Source organism: Schistocerca americana, chromosome 2, assembly GCF_021461395.2.
Source record: "Schistocerca americana isolate TAMUIC-IGC-003095 chromosome 2, iqSchAmer2.1, whole genome shotgun sequence".
Taxonomy (NCBI): domain Eukaryota; kingdom Metazoa; phylum Arthropoda; class Insecta; order Orthoptera; family Acrididae; genus Schistocerca; species Schistocerca americana.
In genome coordinates this window covers 278,850,716-278,871,083 of record NC_060120.1, presented here as the reverse complement: position 1 = coordinate 278,871,083, position 20,368 = coordinate 278,850,716, and the positions used below count along the sequence as shown (strand labels likewise).

At 43.2% G+C, this 20,368-nt stretch overlaps 1 protein-coding gene across 1 annotated transcript in view; it reads left to right on the top strand.

The window, feature by feature from the left end:
- LOC124596342 overlaps window positions 1-20,368 on the top strand; it is a 150,423-nt gene that overhangs the window by 116,556 nt on the left and 13,499 nt on the right. The window contains exon 3 of the mRNA XM_047135445.1: window positions 13,059-13,155. Coding sequence (XP_046991401.1) covers window positions 13,059-13,155 — 97 coding nt within the window. The remainder of the gene's footprint in view (window positions 1-13,058; window positions 13,156-20,368) is intronic.

The following is a 20,368-nucleotide window of genomic DNA, read 5'->3' as shown; positions in this document are numbered from 1 at the left end:
CACCCTCCCAGGCCTTCACCTCCCAGATGGCATTTGTACGGACCCATTAGTTCTCGCAGAACATCTTGCGACCCATTTTGCAGTGGCATCAGCGTCGGCCTCCTATCCAGCTGCTTTCCTTCATCAAAAACAGCAGGCTGAAGCTGTCACCTTATGTTTCACCACTTGTGAGTCAGAATCTTACAACGAACCTTTCACTGAATGGGAATTTCTTTCTGCTCTATCTTCTTCTCGCGATACGGCCCCTGGCCCAGATTCCATTCATAACCAGCTGCTTCAACATCTCAGTGCTCCACAACGGCACCATCTTCTTCGGGTGTTTAACCGTATCTGGCTCCAGGGTGACTTCCCTTCTCAGTGGAGGGATAGCATTGTGGTTCCTGTCCTTAAGCCTGGTCATAACCTCCTATCTGTTGACAGCTATCGGCCAATTAGTTCGACCAATGTTGGTTGTAAGTTACTTGAACGGCTGGTAGCCCGTCGGCTCACTTGGGTCCTCGAATCTCGGGATCTATTGTCCCCTTACCAGTGTGGCTTTCGAGAGGGACGATCTCCAATCGATCATTTACTTCGCTTGGAATCCGCAGTTCGGCAGGCTTTTTCCCAGCGCCGCCATTTGGTTGCAGTGTTTTTTGACCTTCGCAAGGCCTATGACACGGCCTGGCGCCATCACATCTTACTAACCCTTCATCAGTGGGGTCTTCGGGGCCCACTCCCGATTTTTATCCGCCAGTTCCTGATCCATCGGTCATTCAGAGTTCGAGTTGGTACTGCTTTTAGTTCTCCACGGACCCAGGAGACGGGCATCCCACAGGGTTCTGTCTTGAGTGTCCTTCTTTTCCTCATTGCTATCGATGGACTTGTGGCCTCTGTCGGTCCCTTGGTCGCCCTTGCCCTGTATGTGGATGATTTCTGCATTTGGGTTAGTTCCTCCTCGATGCCATCTGCAGAACGGCAGCTCCAGGTGGCTATACGGCGTGCCTCTGCATGGACCCTCTCACACGGGTTTCAATTCTCTCCTTTAAAATCGCGGGTGGTCCACTTCTGTCGCCGTACTACGGTCCACCCTGATCCAGAGCTCTATCTCGCTGCACAAAGATTGCCTGTGGTTCCACAGTTTCGTTTCCTAGTTCTTCTTTTCGACAACAAGCTCACTTGGCTGCCCCATATCAGACTCCTGAAGGTAGGATGTTTCCGTAAACTCAATGTCCTTCGCTTCCTTGCCCACTCCTCTTGGGGTACGGACCGTTCCCTCCTCCTCCGTCTTTATCGTGCTCTAGTTCTGTCACGTTTGGACTATGGTTGTCAAGTTTATGGTTCAGCTGCTCCTTCCACGCTGCACGTGCTGGATCCGGTCCACCATCGTGGTATCCGTTTGGCCACCGGTACCTTCCCTACTAGCCCTGTTGATAGTCTCCTGGTTGAAGCTGGGATCCCCCCCCCTTTCTGTTCGGCGGTCCCAGCTTCTGGTGTCTTATGCCCTTACTATCCGTTCTTCTCCCGCTCATCCTTCCTATTCTATCCTATTCCCAGACCATGGACGTCGCCCGCCTGACTCCCGCCCTCGGGCGGGTTTACCGGTTGGACTGCGCCTTGCGTCTCTTAACCGTGATTTTCGGCTTCCTTCTTTGTCCTGTCTTCCTCGCTCCCTCCCCTCCACCCCTCCTTGGTTAGTTCCTTGGCCTCGAATTCGGATGGATCTCCGCCGCGGTCCGAAAGATTCCATCCCCCCGGTGGTGTTCCGTTCCTTTTTCCGCCAAATTTTATGGGAGTTTCGGGATGCTGTTGTTTTTTACACTGATGGCTCTAAATCTGCTGATCATGTTGGGTATGCCTTCACGTCCTTTGTTGGAACGGAAAATCATCTACTGCCACCCTCATGTGGGGTGTTTACTGCGGAATTGATGGCAATTTCCCGGGCCCTTACCTTTATTAAACAATCCCAACACAACCGCGTTTTGTTATGTACGGACTCGATGAGTGGCCTTCTTGCTATTGACCGGTGTTTTTCGCGCCATCCCTTGGTCTCTGCCATCCATGACCATCTCGCTGATCTTCACCGTGCTGCTTGTTCCATTGACTTCCTATGGGTCCCGGGCCATGTGGGTATCCCGGGTAATGAGCTCGCTGATCGTTTGGCTGGGGGAGCAGTTACTTCCCCCCGTTTTCTGTAACCCCTCCTGCAGCGGATTTACGGCTTCACATCAAATCCCACTTTGCACAGTCATGGGCCAATTCTTGGTAGGCTACTCCACTGTCTAATAAACTTCGTGCCATTAAGGTGAATCCAGGCCCATGGCATTCTTCCTTTCGCCTCTCCCGCAAGGACTCGACCACACTGTGTCGTCTCCGCATTGGCCATACCAGGCTGACCCATGGTTTCCTTTTGCGTGATGAGCCACCCCCGCTATGTGGTTGTGGAGCCTTCCAGTCAGTGGCCCACATTTTGGTTGAATGCCCCCTTCTTTTGGCTCTGCGTGCTAAGTACAGACTCCCCCACACTTTACCTTTGATGTTGGCTGACGATTCCCGGATGGTCTCTCTGGTTCTAGGTTTCCTCCGGGAGAGTGGTTTTTATTCTCAGTTTTAAAGTTTTTAATCTCCCTCTGGTGTTGGGGCAGGGCGGTGAGTGTTTGGGTGTCTCCCACTGTAGGCAGTGTTCAGAGATTCCCGATTCACCTCCCTGACCGGAATCCTCTTTTCTTTCCCTTTTACTCTGTTTTTACCCCTTCTTTTTAAGGCTTGGTTAGTTTTTCTATTCCCATACGTACTTTCTGCATTATAGCAGTTGTACCTTTTAAGTCACAGGTGGTCTTGCCTATGCTGCTTCAGCATCTACTACTACATCTACTACATCTATACTCCGCGAGCCACCTTACGGTGTGTGGCGGAGGGTACTTATTGTACCACTATCTGATCCCCCCCTTCCCTGTTCCATTCACGAATTGTGCGTGGGAAGAACGACTGCTTGTAAGTCTCCGTATTTGCTCTAATTTCTCGGATCTTTCCGTTGTGATCATGACGCGAGATATATGTGGGCGGTAGTAATATGTTGCCCATCTCTTCCCGGAATGTGCTCTCTCGTAATTTCGATAATAAACCTCTCCGTATTGCGTAACGCCTTTCTTGAAGTGTCCGCCACTGGAGCTTGTTCAGCATCTCCGTAACGCTCTCGCGCTGACTAAATGTCCCCATGACGAATCGCGCTGCTTTTCGCTGGATCATGTCTATCTCTTCTATTAATCCAACCTGGTAAGGGTCCCATACTGATGAGCAATACTCAAGAATCGGACGAACAAGCGTTTTGTAAGCTACTTCTTTCGTCGATGAGTCACATTTTCTTAGAATTCTTCCTATGAATCTCAACCTGGCGCCTGCTTTTCCCACTATTTGTTTTATGTGATCATTCCACTTCAGATCGCTCCGGATAGTAACTCCTAAGTATTTTACGGTCGTTACCGCTTCCAATGATTTACCACCTATGGCGTAATCGTACTGGAATGGATTTCTGCCCCTATGTATGCGCATTATATTACATTTATCTACGTTTAGGGAAAGCTGCCAGCTGTCGCACCATGCATTAATCCTCTGCAGGTCCTCCTGGAGTACGTACGAGTCTTCTGATGTTGCTACTTTCTTGTAGACAACCGTGTCATCTGCAAATAGCCTCACGGAGCTAACGATGTTGTCAACTAAGTCATTTATGTATATTGTAAACAATAAAGGTCCTATCACGCTTCCCTGCGGTACTCCCGAAATTACCTCTACATCTGCAGATTTTGAACCGTTAAGAATGACATGTTGTGTTCTTTCTTCTAAGAAATCCTGAATCCAATCACAAACCTGGTCCGATATTCCGTAAGCTCGTATTTTTTTTCACTAAACGTAAGTGCGGAACCGTATCAAATGCCTTCCTGAAGTCCAGGAATACGGCATCAATCTGCTCGCCAGTGTCTACGGCACTGTGAATTTCTTGGGCAAATAGGGCGAGCTGAGTTTCACATGATCTCTGTTTGCGGAATCCATGTTGGTTATGATGAAGGAGATTTGTATTATCTAAGAACGTCATAATACGAGAACACAAAACATGTTCCATTATTCTACAACAGATTGACGTAAGCGAAATAGGCCTATAATTATTCGCATCTGATTTATGACCCTTCTTGAAAATGGGAACGACCTGCGCTTTCTTCCAGTCGCTAGGTACTTTACGTTCTTCCAGCGATCTACGATAAATTGCTGATAGAAAGGGGGCAAGTTCTTTAGCATAATCACTGTAGAATCTTAAGGGTATCTCGTCTGGTCCGGATGCTTTTCCGCTACTAAGTGATAGCAGTTGTTTTTCAATTCCGATATCGTTTATTTCAATATTTTCCATTTTGGCGTCCGTGCGACGGCTGAAGTCAGGGACCGTGTTACGATTTTCCGCAGTGAAACAGTTTCGGAACACTGAATTCAGTATTTCTGCCTTTCTTCGGTCGTCCTCTGTTTCGGTGCCATCGTGGTCAACGAGTGACTGAATAGGGGATTTAGATCCGCTTACCGATTTTACATATGACCAAAACTTTTTAGGGTTCTTGTTTAGATTGTTTGCCAATGTTTTATGTTCGAATTCGTTGAATGCTTCTCTCATTGCTCTCTTTACGCTCTTTTTCGCTTCGTTCAGCTTTTCCTTATCAGCTATGATTAGACTACTCTTAAACCTATGATGAAGCTTTCTTTGTTTCCGTAGTACCTTTCGTACATGATTGTTATACCACGGTGGATCTTTCCCCTCGCTTTGGACCTTAGTCGGTACGAACTTATCTAAGGCGTACTGGACGATGTTTCTGAATTTTTTCCATTTTTGTTCCACATCCTCTTCCTCAGAAATGAACGTTTGATGGTGGTCACGCAGATATTCTGCGATTTGTGCCCTATCACTCTTGTTAAGCAAATATATTTTCCTTCCTTTCTTGGCATTTCTTATTACACTTGTAGTCATTGATGCAACCACTGACTTATGATCACTGATACCCTCTTCTACATTCACGGAGTCGAAAAGTTCCGGTCTATTTGTTGCTATGAGGTCTAAAACGTTAGCTTCACGAGTTGGTTCTCTAACTATCTGCTCGAAGTAATTCTCGGACAAGGCAGTCAGGATAATGTCACAAGAGTCTCTGTCCCTGGCTCCAGTTCTGATTGTGTGACTATCCCATTCTATACCTGGTAGATTGAAGTCTCCCCCTATTACAATAGTATGATCACGAAACTTCTTCACGACGTTCTGCAGGTTCTCTCTGAGGCGCTCAACTACTACGGTTGCTGATGCAGGTGGTCTATAGAAGCATCCGACTATCATATCTGACCCACCTTTGATACTTAACTTAACCCAGATTATTTCACATTCGCATTCGCTTATAACTTCACTGGATATTATTGAATTCTTTACTGCTATAAATACTCCTCCACCATTGGCGTTTATCCTATCCTTGCGGTATATATTCCATTCTGTGTCTAGGATTTCGTTACTGTTCACTTCCGGTTTTAACCAACTTTCCGTTCCTAATACTATATGCGCACTATTTCCTTCAATAAGAGATACTAATTCAGGAACCTTGCCCTGGATACTCCTGCAGTTTACCAATATTACGTTAACTTTTCCTGTTTTTGGTCTCTGAGGACGGACGTTCTTTATCAACGATGATAATGTCCTCTCTGGTAAGCCGTCAGGTATTTTATCGTTTCGCCCAGGGGGGGGGGGGGGGTCCCTCTAACCTAAAAAAACCCCCGTGTGCACGCCACACGTACTCTGCTACCCTAGTAGCTGCTTCCGGTGTGTAGTGCACGCCTGACCTGTCTAGGGGGGCCCTACAGTTCTCCACCCAATAACGGAGGTCGATGAATTTGCAACCATTATAGTCGCAGAGTCGTCTGAGCCTCTGGTTTAGACCCTCCACACGGCTCCAAACCAGAGGACCGCGATCGACTCTGGGCACTATGCTGCAGATATTAAGCTCAGCTTGCACTCCGCGTGCGATGCTGGTTGTCTTCACCAAATCAGCCAGCCGCCGGAAGGAACCAAGGATGGCCTCAGAACCCAAGCGGCAGGCGTCATTCGTTCCGACATGTGCTACTATCTGCAGCCGGTCACACCCAGTGCGTTCAATAGCTGCCGGAAGGGCCTCCTCCACATTACGGACGAGACCCCCCGGCAAGCAAACCGAGTGCACACTGGCATTCTTCCCCGACCTACCCGCTATTTTCCTGAGGGGCTCCATAACCCGCCTAACGTTGGAGCTCCCTATAACTAATAGGCCCGCCCTCTGTGACTGTCGGGACCTTGCCGGAGAATCGGCCACTGGCCCAACAGGCGAGGCATCCTGTGGTGGCTCGGAAACGATGTCATCACCACTAGGAAGCACCCCGTACCTGTTGGAAAGGGGTAAGGCAGCTGCCACGCGGCCAGATCCCACCTTCGCCTTTCGGCCAGGCACGCGCGAGCCCACCACTGTCCGCCATTCACCCTGGAGTGATGGCTGACCGGTAAGATGCTCACTGCCGGAAGACGCAGCGACATCAGGGGTTCCATGTGATTCCAAGGCCACCGAAGTAGGCATAGGTCTCACCACAGTTGCCCCAACGCCACTACGAGCCGACACCTGCGCCTCGAGCTCGATGAGCCTAACAGACAAAGCCTCCACCTGCCCCCGAATAGTGGCCAATTCTCCTTGGCTCACAACAACCACAGTCCCTACACATGACTATGTTTACCCTACTCTATACGGTGACAAATTCCCAAGATAATCTTCTGATGAGCTACTCTGATAATCAAGAAACACTCACTGAAATAAGAGACGCGAAAACTACGCTAGGTTTTCCCAGAAAAACTATTTAAAAGCTAAGCGCAGCAAATAAGTACAAAAACGCTTTATACAAACAGTACTCGCTGCTGCTGGTGCTCTCGCTCTGGCTGTCACAAGACAACTGCTGATTCAAGTGACTAGTGGCTAACGGCCGCGAAACAAACAAAAGACGGTTTTAGGGCGCTTTCTGTTCTAAACGATCAAGAAAACACTAAGAAATCTAACACGAAAACTACGTAAAGTTTTATCAAGAACTGTTAGTTACTATGCAGAGCAGATAAACACAAATAGAATCCCTTCCTTAGTGGAAGGTCGTAAACAAAATGCAAAATAAACGCTTTATACAAACAGTACTCGCTGCTGCTGGTGCTCTCGCTCTGGCTGTCACAAGACAAGTGTTGGGTTCGTTCTCTTGCCAACTTCCCTCATTTGTTTTTACTATTGACAACGTGACTGCCCTTTTACGTTTCCCCTTTTTCCGTTTTATTGTTCTGACTTTTCTGAGATGTCCCGTTAGCAGAATGGAGTCTATTTGAAACAATGGACTGATGACCTTGCTGTTTGGTCCCTTTAACCTCAAACAACCAACCAACCATCCTTGTATATTATTAGCTGTAGTTTTGCATACTGTTAGGGAGTTGTTTTTCTGTGATGAACTTGCACATGTAGCACTGACAGTTAAGTAAACTATTTCTAGTCGTAGTGGTATTGGCTTTTCGTACAAGCGAAATTTAGAAACCAGAATTCCAAATGAATTTTTCGCCAACACAGCGAGCTCTATTTTTTCTTTGAAGCTCAGTGGACCATGTGTTGAAGAAAGCTTAATTAAATATGGTGTTAATGTAAATGCGCCATCACAAACTAAAACTGAACCTCGTAGCAGAACGAAGTTCTGGGCCCTATATAGAAAGCAATGTGATATGTAATTTCAGTTCTGGCGACATTGCTTCATGCATTACAATATTTTTCTTCCTTTAGAAGAAACGTGGACTGTTCTGGTAGCATACTAAGATAACTAAGACAACTTCGGGGCTTCCATTACAGTTTCTTTCAGCAAGATCACCGAACAACCGAGATGACGCCTCTTCTTTATTCAGCCACGGGCACAAACAAGTTTCTTATTTCTAGTCTTGTGCAGCGATTTCACGCAAACGGGCATTAACTCCCCCACAAATTGTGCAGCTGCCAAAACTTTCATTTTAGGCATGAATGCGGCACTCACAAAGCGACGAAACTGAACAACGAGCGTGGCGCAACCCAGTGTCGTCGTATAATCTAGTCTTTAGTCTAGACGCGCACGGGTAATTTTCCATCGCTCGATTAGTTTATCGCAAAGTTGAAAAACGATGGCTGGAACACGAGCGCGCGCACCTGCGATCAAACAGTAGCGGCAATTTGAAAAACGCGACCTGCTCTATTCTACGCGCGACGCGAGTCGCAGATGCTGAATGGATCACACGCACTTGCTATGCTTTTCCTCAGTCGTTCTCGCAGTGTGTTTGCAGACACAAGTTCTGTGCGCCAGCAGCACGTCTGATAACGAGAGTTGCGCTGCGAAAGACAACGTTGTGTTGTCGATTCAGAAAGACGAATTGCATAAGTAGGAAAGAGACCAGCTCTCTACAGTAGGAAATTACAATAATACAGTGGTCGCAGTTTAAAAGAGAAATTATGGGGTGAAATGTGCTGCAGCGTCATTCGGAACTGGACTGAATTGCCTGGACCAGAAAATAAAAACAAAGATATGTCAAAGTTCACACATTTTATTCATTCATGTAGACAACGTCATGACCACAATTTATATTTTGTCATATTGCCAAGGTACTGACTGATCCTTGTGGAATAACAAAGCAGATTGCAAAGTAACCCCTAATCTGTGTACCCCACATTAGGTCTAATTCTATAGGCTCACAGTGATTCAGGAGGCATTCTTATGACTTGTCCTCGATTCGTACACCGTCATTTCTTCTTACGAAATTGTGTAGAATACAACATGCTTTTACGATTATGTCTGTAAAACTGACGTCCACATCGATAGGCCGATGAAATATTCTCCATTTGTTAGCCAAAATCCCAAAAGTATCTCCACCATTCTACGAGCACGACGTAGGTTAGTGAAAAACACGCTGTTTCATTGTCAGAATTCTCTTATAATAAGGCTGCAGAATGTCTAGACAGTGCAAATGCTTCGCCTCCTACAAAATTAAAAGACCTAAGTTTCCTTCCTCGTCGTGAGGTAATTTTCGAGGATTTGGAAAGTTTGACTAATTATCTTTAAGTCTTTGAAAGAAGTTGGATTTCATGAATGCTTCAGAATGCCCACTCTCGCCGTAAGAGCGCACGGGTATCACTGCGGAACAACAGTCAACGTCCACTACACGCCAAAGTATTGTCGGAAAAAAAATCTTTTGATTATAAAACTCAGAGCTAGTGTTGGCGGGTTCCTTGCGTCTTGAATGCTATCCGTCCACAGCACTATTGTAATACGGAAAGTCGGTCCTTTCCAAAAAACGTGTGGCAATAATTATCCAGTCATCCTGAGTTTTTTCTGCCATATGAGGAGGATGTATACATTTCCACAACTGTTCGCATGTATCCTGCACAATTTCTTTGATTAGAGTGGCTCCCAGCAGATACTCGTAGCGTAATGAGCGAAAGCTCTTTCCAATTACAAGACATCTGGGAGAAATAATATTCAGTAACAGCATTAATGTTTAATCATAGGAATATTAGGCTACATACTTACAATAAAGTGTACGCAGTATTAATTTCATTTATGACAGGTAAAAAAGTTCAAAAGAAATGGAAGAATCTGAAGGACTGTTTTGCGAGAGAACTGGCCTCACAAAAAAGCCTGTCGGGCGAGGCTGCAAGAAAACGGAGAAAATATCTGTACTTTGCTGCAATGTTATTTCTATTCCCTCCAATGGAAGACAGACTGACCACTAGCAACATCGAAGTTCTGGAAAACAACAAAAGTTATCTTCACAAAACGACAACAACGATGCAGCACAGAGCACAAAAGTAAGACACCCTACTAAAAGAGAAGCCAAGAATGTTGCTTCATACGAGGAATGTCTCTTAAATATATTGAAAGAGAAACAAAAGGAAGAACTTAAAGAAGACAAAATGAGGAATACAAGACATCAGCATCCACCAGTTTTTCCACAGCATCCGAACATGCAGGGGCGATTCTAGAAGTCGGTCATTGGAAGGGTTGGGGGTTGGGAGAATGGAATATCGCTTAACAAAATGCGAATTGGGGTCCTTCACCGATAAATTCGTAAAATTTAGTGTTGCTTAAAGTAGTTTTTGGTAACTGTTTTGGAGTTCATGGTAAAAAATGTGTTACGAGAGTAATCCGAAAAGTAAGGTATCATTTTTTTATACGTACATAGACCTGTTTATTTCTACAATGGTTTACATCAGTTTACAGCTTGAACATTTAGCTGTTTTTCGACATATCACCATTTCTGTCGATGCATTTTTGTAGACGCTGTGGCAGTTTTTGTATGCCCATGTCATATCAGCTCGCCGCCATGCTGTTCAGAAATTTATGAATCTCTTCTTTCACCTCGTCGTCGTCAGAGCTGAATCGCTTTCCGGCCAAGCAAATGATAGTCACTGGGCGCCAAGTCAGGACTATAGGGTGGGTGGGTGATTGTCCCACTGAAACTGTTTGCAGGAGAGCAACGGTTTGCCGAGCGATGTGTGGGCGAGCGTTGTCATGGAGAATGTGTACGCGCTTGCTCAACATTCCTCTTCTTCGGTTCTGAATTGCCCGTTTGAGTTTTTTCAGAGTCTCACACTACCTTACAGCGTTAATTATGGTCCCAGCGATTCAGCTCCGACGACTAGTTGAAAGATGATGTTCATAACTTTCTGAACAGCATGGCGCCGAGTTGGTATGATATGGGCATACAAAAACTGCCACAGCGTCTACAAAAATGCTTCGACAGAAATGGTGATTATGTCGAAAAATAGCTAAATGTTCAAACTGTAAACTGATGTAAACCATTGTAGAAATAAACATGTCTATGTATTTATAAAAAAAAAATAGTAGACCTTACTTTTGGGATTTCCCTCGTAATAAAAATAAGCTCATTTCAAGTTAAATGATACTGATTGGTTTAGATAGTAAGCTATTTGCCGCTCTTATTCTTTTGTTAAAATGAGTTTTGAAAAAAATTGCAACCTGTATTGCTACATAAGTATAAAAAATGATTGAATCTGTTGGAGTAATTTATTAGCTGATTTCTGAAGTCATTTTATCCAGTGTAACATGATACTCCATTGCCACCGCCCCTGCAGACATGCGTTATACCAACACTACTAGAGCAACTTATTCTCCAGCAACTTCATTCGCTCAGCCATATTCGTCACATGTACTAAATGAAATGGAACCTCCACAAACCGTTTTTCTGTGCCCCTCTGCAGACAACCGCAACAGCTCAGAAACTTCAGTGCGCAACTTGGTTTTGCACCTTTCACGGGAAACAAGCTCGCCAGCTTCGACTTGATAGTGATTTTCTTGATGTATCCGATCAGTTATGTAAAGTAATCATAGGCAATAAAAATTGTTGAATGAAATGATATGTGCTTGCCTCAAGGTCAGTGATAACCACTTCTCAGGTGGTGCAGACTTCCTCTACGTTGTCTTGTTTTGTTATTTTCTGCCCTGTTGCTTGAGGCAGTGCGTCAAAAGCATTCTTACTCATTCGATTGTACTGAAAGCCTTTATTTATTTTTTTGTAACTCCTCGTGTGATTTGTAAAACTGGCCTTTCACCAGTTAGAATCGGATGCAACCAGTAACGATATCTGCGCCGTTTTCTCGTTCTTCGTAGCAAAAGCGCCACCAAACAATTGTTTCCATGAATGTCATGGCGATACCGTTACATGTTATGATACCGAGAGTACTTGCGATTTTCCTGGCGCTGACTGCGCATCTTGATGTACTTCAACAGCGGTTGTTAGTCGCGTCGACAGAAAAATCGCCCGTGCGTGCCTGGCTATTAATCGATCGGAACTTCAGCTCATATGCGACTTCAGCCCCGCGCATGTGCGTGAGCCTGCTGACAACAGCTCAATCGACCTGACCGTCAACTGTGCCTGGGCTTCTGGCGACGCTGAGGTGATTTGTGTTCCGTTAGAAGCTGTCAACTGCAGGCGCAACGCGCGTAGATTTTCCAGCAGGTATGATTATAAGCTGAAGGTATTGCGTCAGATCGTAGGATAAACGTGCATTAGAGTTTAAGTTTATTCGTGGCAAGGCACGCGGAGTTGTTCGTGATTTCTACTGCATGAAAGACGAATAACTGTAATTGCTAATACAAGAGTGTATGCGTTTAGTGATAACTGGGGTACACGTGTGGCGGAGGTACGTTTAAAAATAGCCGAAAGGCACCAGTAACATATAAAATTTCACTTCCATGGTATTAAATATTTTACTGACGTCTTTAGGCTAATTTTTTAACTTACCTCTGTCACAATATGTAGCTCATTATTACTAATTTGTTCTTAAGAAGATGTTTCCATAAATCTTAAAGACATGGTTAAAGGGTTTAAATAAACCATCCACTGTGCAAATGATAGGCATGAACATAAACCTTAAAGCCATGGTTAAAGGGTTTAAATAAATAAATAATAATAATAATAAAAATAGGCATGAAGAGTTCAGCAGAAGTGTAATCATTTCCTAATAGTGTACTCCACTCAAATAGCTTGGTCATATAACAGTCCGTAGCCCCAGACACGTATGCAGCAAAGAACGCAAGTGGTGAGAAAGTGTGTGGTAGTAAGAGAGAATATATCAAATCGTGCACCAAGCCAATAGTGTCATTCTGTTAGTTCTCCCAATCAGATGTATTTTAGACCATATATTTAATGTTGATTTTTGTGTTGGTTTAAGTAAAATGATAGTGGCGAAGGCGTTTTGCCATCGTAGTGATCATTATTGTTGACTTAAAACACTCCCTCTCCCACCACGCGCACACTATTTATCTCTTTGCCATAAAATCCCCGATGAAAACAAGTACCATAAGCAAATTTGTCCATTTCTGCTTCTCAACACACCGTCTACCAAATCTACCTGATGGCACACTTACCACGATTTCCATTTCTTGTTTGCATTGAAATTCTAATCGGTAGGCAATTCTAATGCTGTAAAAGTTTTAATACAATGAAGACAATGAAATGGTTAAATATGTTTCAGGGCATCTGTTGCTACTCTTCAGGATATGATTGACATCATTGATGATATGGAGTGTCAGCAAATTAAGGAAAAAATTGAAGAAATACTTCCACTGTTGGTAAGTCATTGTCTTTTATTAACATAACCTATTTTTTTGTCGTCATCTTTGACCCTAAAACAGATTTGATACAGCTTTCCATGCTACTCTATCTTGTGCAAGCCACATCCTCTGCGAGTAACCGAGCGAGGTGGTGCAGTGGTTAGCACACTGGACTCTCATTCGGGAGGACGACGGTTCAGTCCTGTCTCCGGCCATCCTGATTTAGGTTTTCCGTGATTTCCCTAAATCGTTTCAGGCAAATGCCGGTATGGTTCCTTTGAAAGGGCACGGCTGATTTCCTTCCCAATCCTTCCCTAACCCGAGCTTGTGCTCCGTCTCTAATGACCTCACACTAACCACCACCATCCTCTGCGAGTAACGTCTACAACTTATGTCCTTCTGAATGTACTTACTGTATTAATCTCTTGGTCTCCTCCTATGATTTTTACCCTCCACAGTTCCATCAGATACTGAATTGGTGATGCCTTGATGTCTCTGAATGTGTCCTGTCAACTTATCCCTTCTTTTAGTCAGGTTGTGGCACAAATTTCTTTTTTCCAGATTCTATTCAGTACCTCATCATTAGCTACGCAATTCACCCATCTAATCTTCAGCATTCTTCTGCAGCACCTCACTGCAAAAGCTTCTGTTCACATCCATACTAAATCCCATACAAATATGCACAGAAAGGACTTACTAGTACTTATATTTATATTTAAGAACAACAAATTTCTCCTTTTCCGAAATACTTTTCTTGCCATTGCCAGTCTACATTTTATAGCTCTCTTTCGGCCACCATCAGTTATTTTGCTGCACAAATGGCAGAACTCGTCTACTATTCATGTCCCATTTCCTAATGTGGAGTCAACACAGTCAATTGGGTTGTGCATATTCCATCGCACAGGTGACAAGAAGATAGCCTTTGGTCATATTTTATGCTGTGATGGATATAGCAGGAATCGATGCTCAAATCATTTTTCATGCACAAAAGGGGAAATCCGAAAGGAAGAAAACGATTTTCTTGAAAGATTTTGCAGTTTCTCATTTTGAAGGCTCGGCTTGTGGAACGAGCTAAGATTCTTTCACTTCCTGCCAGCATACCAACTTCCCTCAAGAAATACAAAAACCAGGGGTTGAAAGAATTGAGAGGAGTCTTCCATCAAGGCAAGACGATGGTGAGTGACATGTGGATGAGCAAATGCCACCTCTACTACCATAAAGTGTGGCTCATGTCATAGTTTAGTTTGCAAAGGACATGTGAAAACTTCTCATACCTGTGAGAAATGCCAACAGTTCTTGAAAATATGCAAGACAATTGACTCTGCAGATCACAAATAAATTTGTGATAACTGATACTGCCTCGACGTAGAAAACCTGTGTCATTTTATATTGTAGTAAGTGTGTTGCTGTGTTTAAGAAAAGTATTGGGTAGATTAATATAGGTCAGCCACAACGACATCTTGAGTGATATAGTGAAAGTTTATTTTTACTATTGTTTAACTGAACAGTGATTTAAATCACACAACACAAGCTAATTTTAACATTGTTTAATTAAATTAAAACTGTGATGTAGCTCATACATCTTTACCTTGGTAACATAAAGACGGCATATTCTTCACACATGTACATAGTTTGCTGCATTCCTGCTTGGATTATGTAAAATGACTCACCCACTCAATGGTTAATTCCTTTTTTTGTCTTTTACAGGTTTTAGGTACAGTGTGAAGCACAAATTAACATGTATTTGTCACTTGAATATCTTTCTTCTAGTAAAAGTGATTTCTCTTTCTTGTGGTTCACTTGCAGTTTGATTACTGCCATATTACATCCAGTTTTTTCTTTCACCATAATGTGAATCTTATTTGACCTCACACAGAAATTGACTTCATTGTGAACCAATCTCCCTGTTCTCGGCTGTGCGGGATTAGCCGAGCGGTCTAAGCCGCTGCAGTCATGGACTGTGCAGCTGGTCCCGGCAGAGGTTAGAGTCCTCCCTTGTGTGTGTGTGTGTGTGTGTGTGTGTGTGTGTGTGTGTGTGTGTGTGTGTGTGTGTGTGTGTGTGTCCTTGGGATAATTTTGGTTAAATAGTGTGTAAGCTTAGGGAACGAAGTCCCATAAGATTTCACACACATTTGAACTTTTTTTTTCTCTCTGTTCTCTCACAGAACTAAAATATTCATCCTTGAAGACATGAATAATCTACCTTATATATGCTTTAACATATACGCATTGTTCAAACTAAAATAAGATTTATGTAATGCTTACATATAATAATCATCAAAAATTATATCGTAATGTGTTCTGCCCCCCCAACCCTTGTTTCTAATGACCTTGATGTCAACAGAACTTTAAATCTTAATCTTTGTTCCTTTTACCAGAATTATTGGTCCAGCCATCTCTTTCTTGATTATCACACATTTCTTCTTGCACGTTTAAGCATGATGTTCATCAGATTGTTTGAAATTCAGTCCACATCCAGTCTTGTAATATATTCCTTCCATTTCTTTTGTATTTCATTATTGCTTTATTAAGATAAAATATCTATTTCTCTTGTTTCCTTCTGATGTCTTTTCTTCTGTGTCAGGTGAGGCATAGCCTGCTATTAATAAACCTTTCTGTGGTTTCTTCTCATCTGGCCTATTATCTAGTTTGTGTTAAACACCTGCTCCCATGCAGCAGTGTTGGCCCTGCCATTATTTTGTAGAATTTAAGTTATCCCTCTCATTTGTTGCCCTGGAAGCTCCTTTAAATTGCTCCATATAGAATGTGAAATATTTGTAACTTTGTTTGTTACATTACCTAAATCACATAATTACAAAGTACAAGGGGATGCTGAAAAGTAATGCATCCAAAATTTTTACGTGAAAATGCTCAAAGCTTTTTAAGTAAAATAAAAATTAACAACATTCCACATCTTTATTCTTCATTTCCACATACTTACTTCTCAATGAAATCACCCTGGTAATGAACATATTTCTCACAATGAGAGACCAATTTCTTGTTACCATCACTGTAAAATGGTTGAATTTGTTGACGAGCCACGACCTCACCTGCTTGCACCGCTTCAGCACTATCAAATTAAAGTCCTTGAAGATGTTCTTTAGTTTTGGAAGCAGAGGAGAATCAGATGGGCCCACGGTATTGGATTATTGCAGATGCCACAGCACTCATTTTGTTTCTTAAGCACCGTCAGTTAAGTTAAACGTTGCCATGTTACATGCTGCAGTTTAGAGCCCTTTAGGGGCAGAGGCTGCAGATACGGAGAATAAAAATGTAGAATATTATTAATGCTTGTTTCATTTACAAAGCTTTACGAGTTTTCACATTAAAAAATTGGAGGTATTACTTTTCAGCACACCCTTGTAAATGAACTTCTTGACCTGTTCTGTTCTGAGTCATCAGTAGGCAAATACGAATAAATGACTGAAAATGTGGTGTAGATGAAACCTTGTACAGAGCCATCACACACCGCCCTGGGCAACAACACAATGCTGGCACTGCAGCTCTGCGGGGGTTAGGTGTTTTTGAGTTGAGCAGATGAGGGGAGAAAGGTGGCGAAGAATGAGATGGTGGACTGAGGAAGTGTGGTTGATTGATTGTTGACAGGAGAGGCAGCACACTGTGGCCAAGAACAGAGTGAGTGCAACTACAAGGGTTTTGACAAGCTGTGCCATCTGGATCCTTCCCAACAACACTGGCTTGTCGTTATGTAGGTGGGAATTGTTTATTCAACACATTCATGAGTCCCTAACCCTCTTGGGTTCAATCTCCACTGGCCATTGTCATGTATCCACAACCACCCATGGCCCGGGACCATCATGCCCTCACACCCACCTCTCCTCAGTCCCCTTCTTCCTCTGTTTGCCTCCTGATCCATTCCTCTGCGTCATTGTGTGCTTCACACAACTCTCTGCTTGCACCCAGTATGAGCTCCCTAGTACCACACTCATACCCTGTCCACTGTTTCTCCCTGCCAGCTGTTGGCAACCCTTACCCCTCTGTCCCACTCTCCACCTCTGTCTTTTCAAGTGTCTGTCAGTGACTCAATGCCTCAACTTTATATAAATAGTTAATTTCTTCATTCCATTATTTATATCCCACCAGTGATGTACAGTTACCATGTTGACTTGTTTTATTAATAACTACCTACCTTGCCCCAGATTGACCAGCTTTTCTCTGAATGCAATCAGTTTAGTCATTGTTGCAGAGATGCTTGATTGGTATTCCTGTGCTATTTCAGTAAACATGTGCAGCACTCATTTCAGAGCTTTTTCTGTGTCTGCCAAAATCACCAACTTATTCATAAATAACATTGCGTTTAGAGTGACATGCAGTGATCACATGACATTTCGTCATTTGTAAAACCTCAAATATAGCTATCTTTAATGTGCAAATTACCACAGTACCTAAATGATGCTAGTGCAGGTTGTGGAGTGTAGTTCCCTTGGTCATATGTTTTCTTGTTGAGTTCTTTTAAAACAGATGAGCTTTAAGGTGCGATTCCGAACACGGCCGCAGACCGCACCGATCAGCTGCAGGCGGCACCACTAGTTGCCATTGTTTGCAATGTGAGGCATGCTGAACGCAGCGACAGCGTTGTCTGCCGCCGTATACCTGCTTCGGCAGCAGACCGCACATCCAGTCAGGGACCAGTAGTGCCGCTGCCTCCGAACCGCATAGCGACCGGAGACAGCTTTTACTGGCCGAACATACCCACATTTGTGCCTGGCGAACACTTTGGTGGAGGTATATTAAACTCCTTCGCGGCTATTTTCTTGCCGATAGCCGATTTCTGAAGTGTACCGTTATCAGACTCTTTTCCATAAGCGCTGACATCAACGCTAATGAATATACAATTTGCGTCCACAATAGCCAGCAGAACAACTGAAAAAAAATCTCTGTGTTTAAAAAACAGAGATCCACTTTTCTCTGGTGCCCTTATGCGAACATGTTTTCCATCTATAGCGCCTACACAATTAGGTATATTGCATTTAAGCCAAAATTCTTCTTTAATACGTCTGAAATCTGATTCAGTAGAAGGTGGCATCAACATGGGCAGCAGCCTTATTCTTAATATCTTCAAAACATTTTTGACAACTCTTGATATGTAAGATGGTGATATACGATAGGCAAATGATAAAGACCGGTAACTTTCGCCTGTGGCCAAGAATCTGAAACAAACGAAAACATACAGCTAATATAATTTCCATTTACAGGTGATGACTGTAAGAAGAAGTGGAAATTTTTAAGGGACGGTTACCAGAGGTTCAAGAAGAAAAGCAAATTAGGAACGGGCTCTGCTGCCTCAAAAAATTCAAAACAAAAAGGCACAAACAGCTATCGTTCCTTGACAGTGTTGCACAACGCAGATCTGGAGGAACAAATATTACATTGACATCATCACAGACAACAATACAAGAAAGCCTAGAAGAGAGGGGAGATCGAACTCGTCAACTGGACCTTTCGGCATCACAGGAAGAAGACACGGCAGAAATACCTACAATAGGAAATAGTGGTGAAACATCTGTAGTAACAAACGATGAACGTTATGTGCCAGCACGGAAAAGAAAACGCAGTAAAGTTTGTAGTAATGATGATACAATATTACAAATGTGGAAAGAAAGGGAGGAAATTAGGCAAAATTTACTAAAAACGTTTATGGAACACAAAGATGATGATATTGACTTATTTTTCCATCACATCAGCACAGTTGTAAGGAGTTTACCTCCAGTTTATAAGGCAGAAGCCAAAATAAAAATTAGTATCAGCCAAGTGATAACAGCAGCCCTTCAACCTCCACAACTCTCTCAGAAAGTCTTGGAACTGCAGCACAATCTAATAATGTATAACATTTTGTGGACTTACCTCAGCGTCAAATATAATTTTTCTTCTTCACTTATTGCGTTTCTTAGGCACTGTGCCATTATGTCATTTAATTGTCTTTTATTGAAACGGCAGTAGCTCCCAAAGATATTTTCATCACCTAACAAATGTCTTTTTATCAGTGCTGTGTAACTACCTTCTGCAGTTCTACTTTATATAAAGGCATTACCAGCTTTCGTCTTTTCCTGGAATGCAACAATAAAATGTCATCGTCTTCCTCTTCCAACAACAGTAGTGGTGTTAACAGACATCTCGCCTCGTGCACTTGTTCCCGGCAACTGCACAGCTTGTCTGTCGCTGCGTTCCGCAACCCACTGACAGCAGGCGGCAGCGTTGCCATCTGTCTTCTGCAGTCACAGTCGGTCGCTGTCGCCGTGTTTGGAATCACAGCTTTAGTGTGTTACATTAGAGTGGCAGGCTGTAAACTCCATCTCTGGTCAGAAAGAGTACGCAGCAAACTCCGTGATTTCAGCCCCTCTGATTTATTGTTGTTCATGCTGCTATTGCATCAGAAGACTGTTTCCATGCAGATCTCTATGCTAGTCCAGCCTGTGCAAGTATTTCATCTCTGCAGAACTACTGCTACCGACAAGCATTAGAACCTGCTTACAGTAGCAAAGTTTCATTTCATTTCACTCCCATATAAAGCTACATCCCAGAGACGTAGCTTTGTAACACTTTAAACTGATTTTCAGTACTAAGTATTCTCAGTTTGACTGATTGTGTGCAGAACACCTGGACACACACTACTATATTAAATACCAGCAGATTTCTGTTTCATTTTGCTGTTACCAGTCCGATGCATTTTATGTCTTCTTTTCTTCGGTATCACCCAACTTCATTTGGCTACAGTCCATTATCTTTATTTTACTTTGATTGGTAACCTCTTTAGATGATTGTGTCTACCGTGTGTAACTGATACTCGAAATCATTTGCCTTCTCTGACATAATTATGTTGTCGGCAAACACTAAAAGTTAGTATTGCTTCTCCCTGAACTTCTGTTTCTTTTATTGTTTGCCCTGGTGCCGATTGAATAACAGTTAGGTGACACCCTGTCCTGTAACAGCACTAGAGACTACATTGTCTTTTTGTATATTCATCCACATGTGTCTACTCTGCAGTCACACAAGCTGTCTGGCAGTGGGTTCATCGAACCACCTTCGTATGCCGAACAGCATGTGGGGAAAAATGAAAGATTAAATATTTCTGCTCTAGTTCTAGTTTTGGTATTTTATTATGATGATCCTATTTCCCTACATAAGTGGGCATCAAAAAAATATTTTCACATTTGGACAAGGAAGCCATTGATTGAAATTACATGAAAAGATCTCACCACAGTAAAAAGTC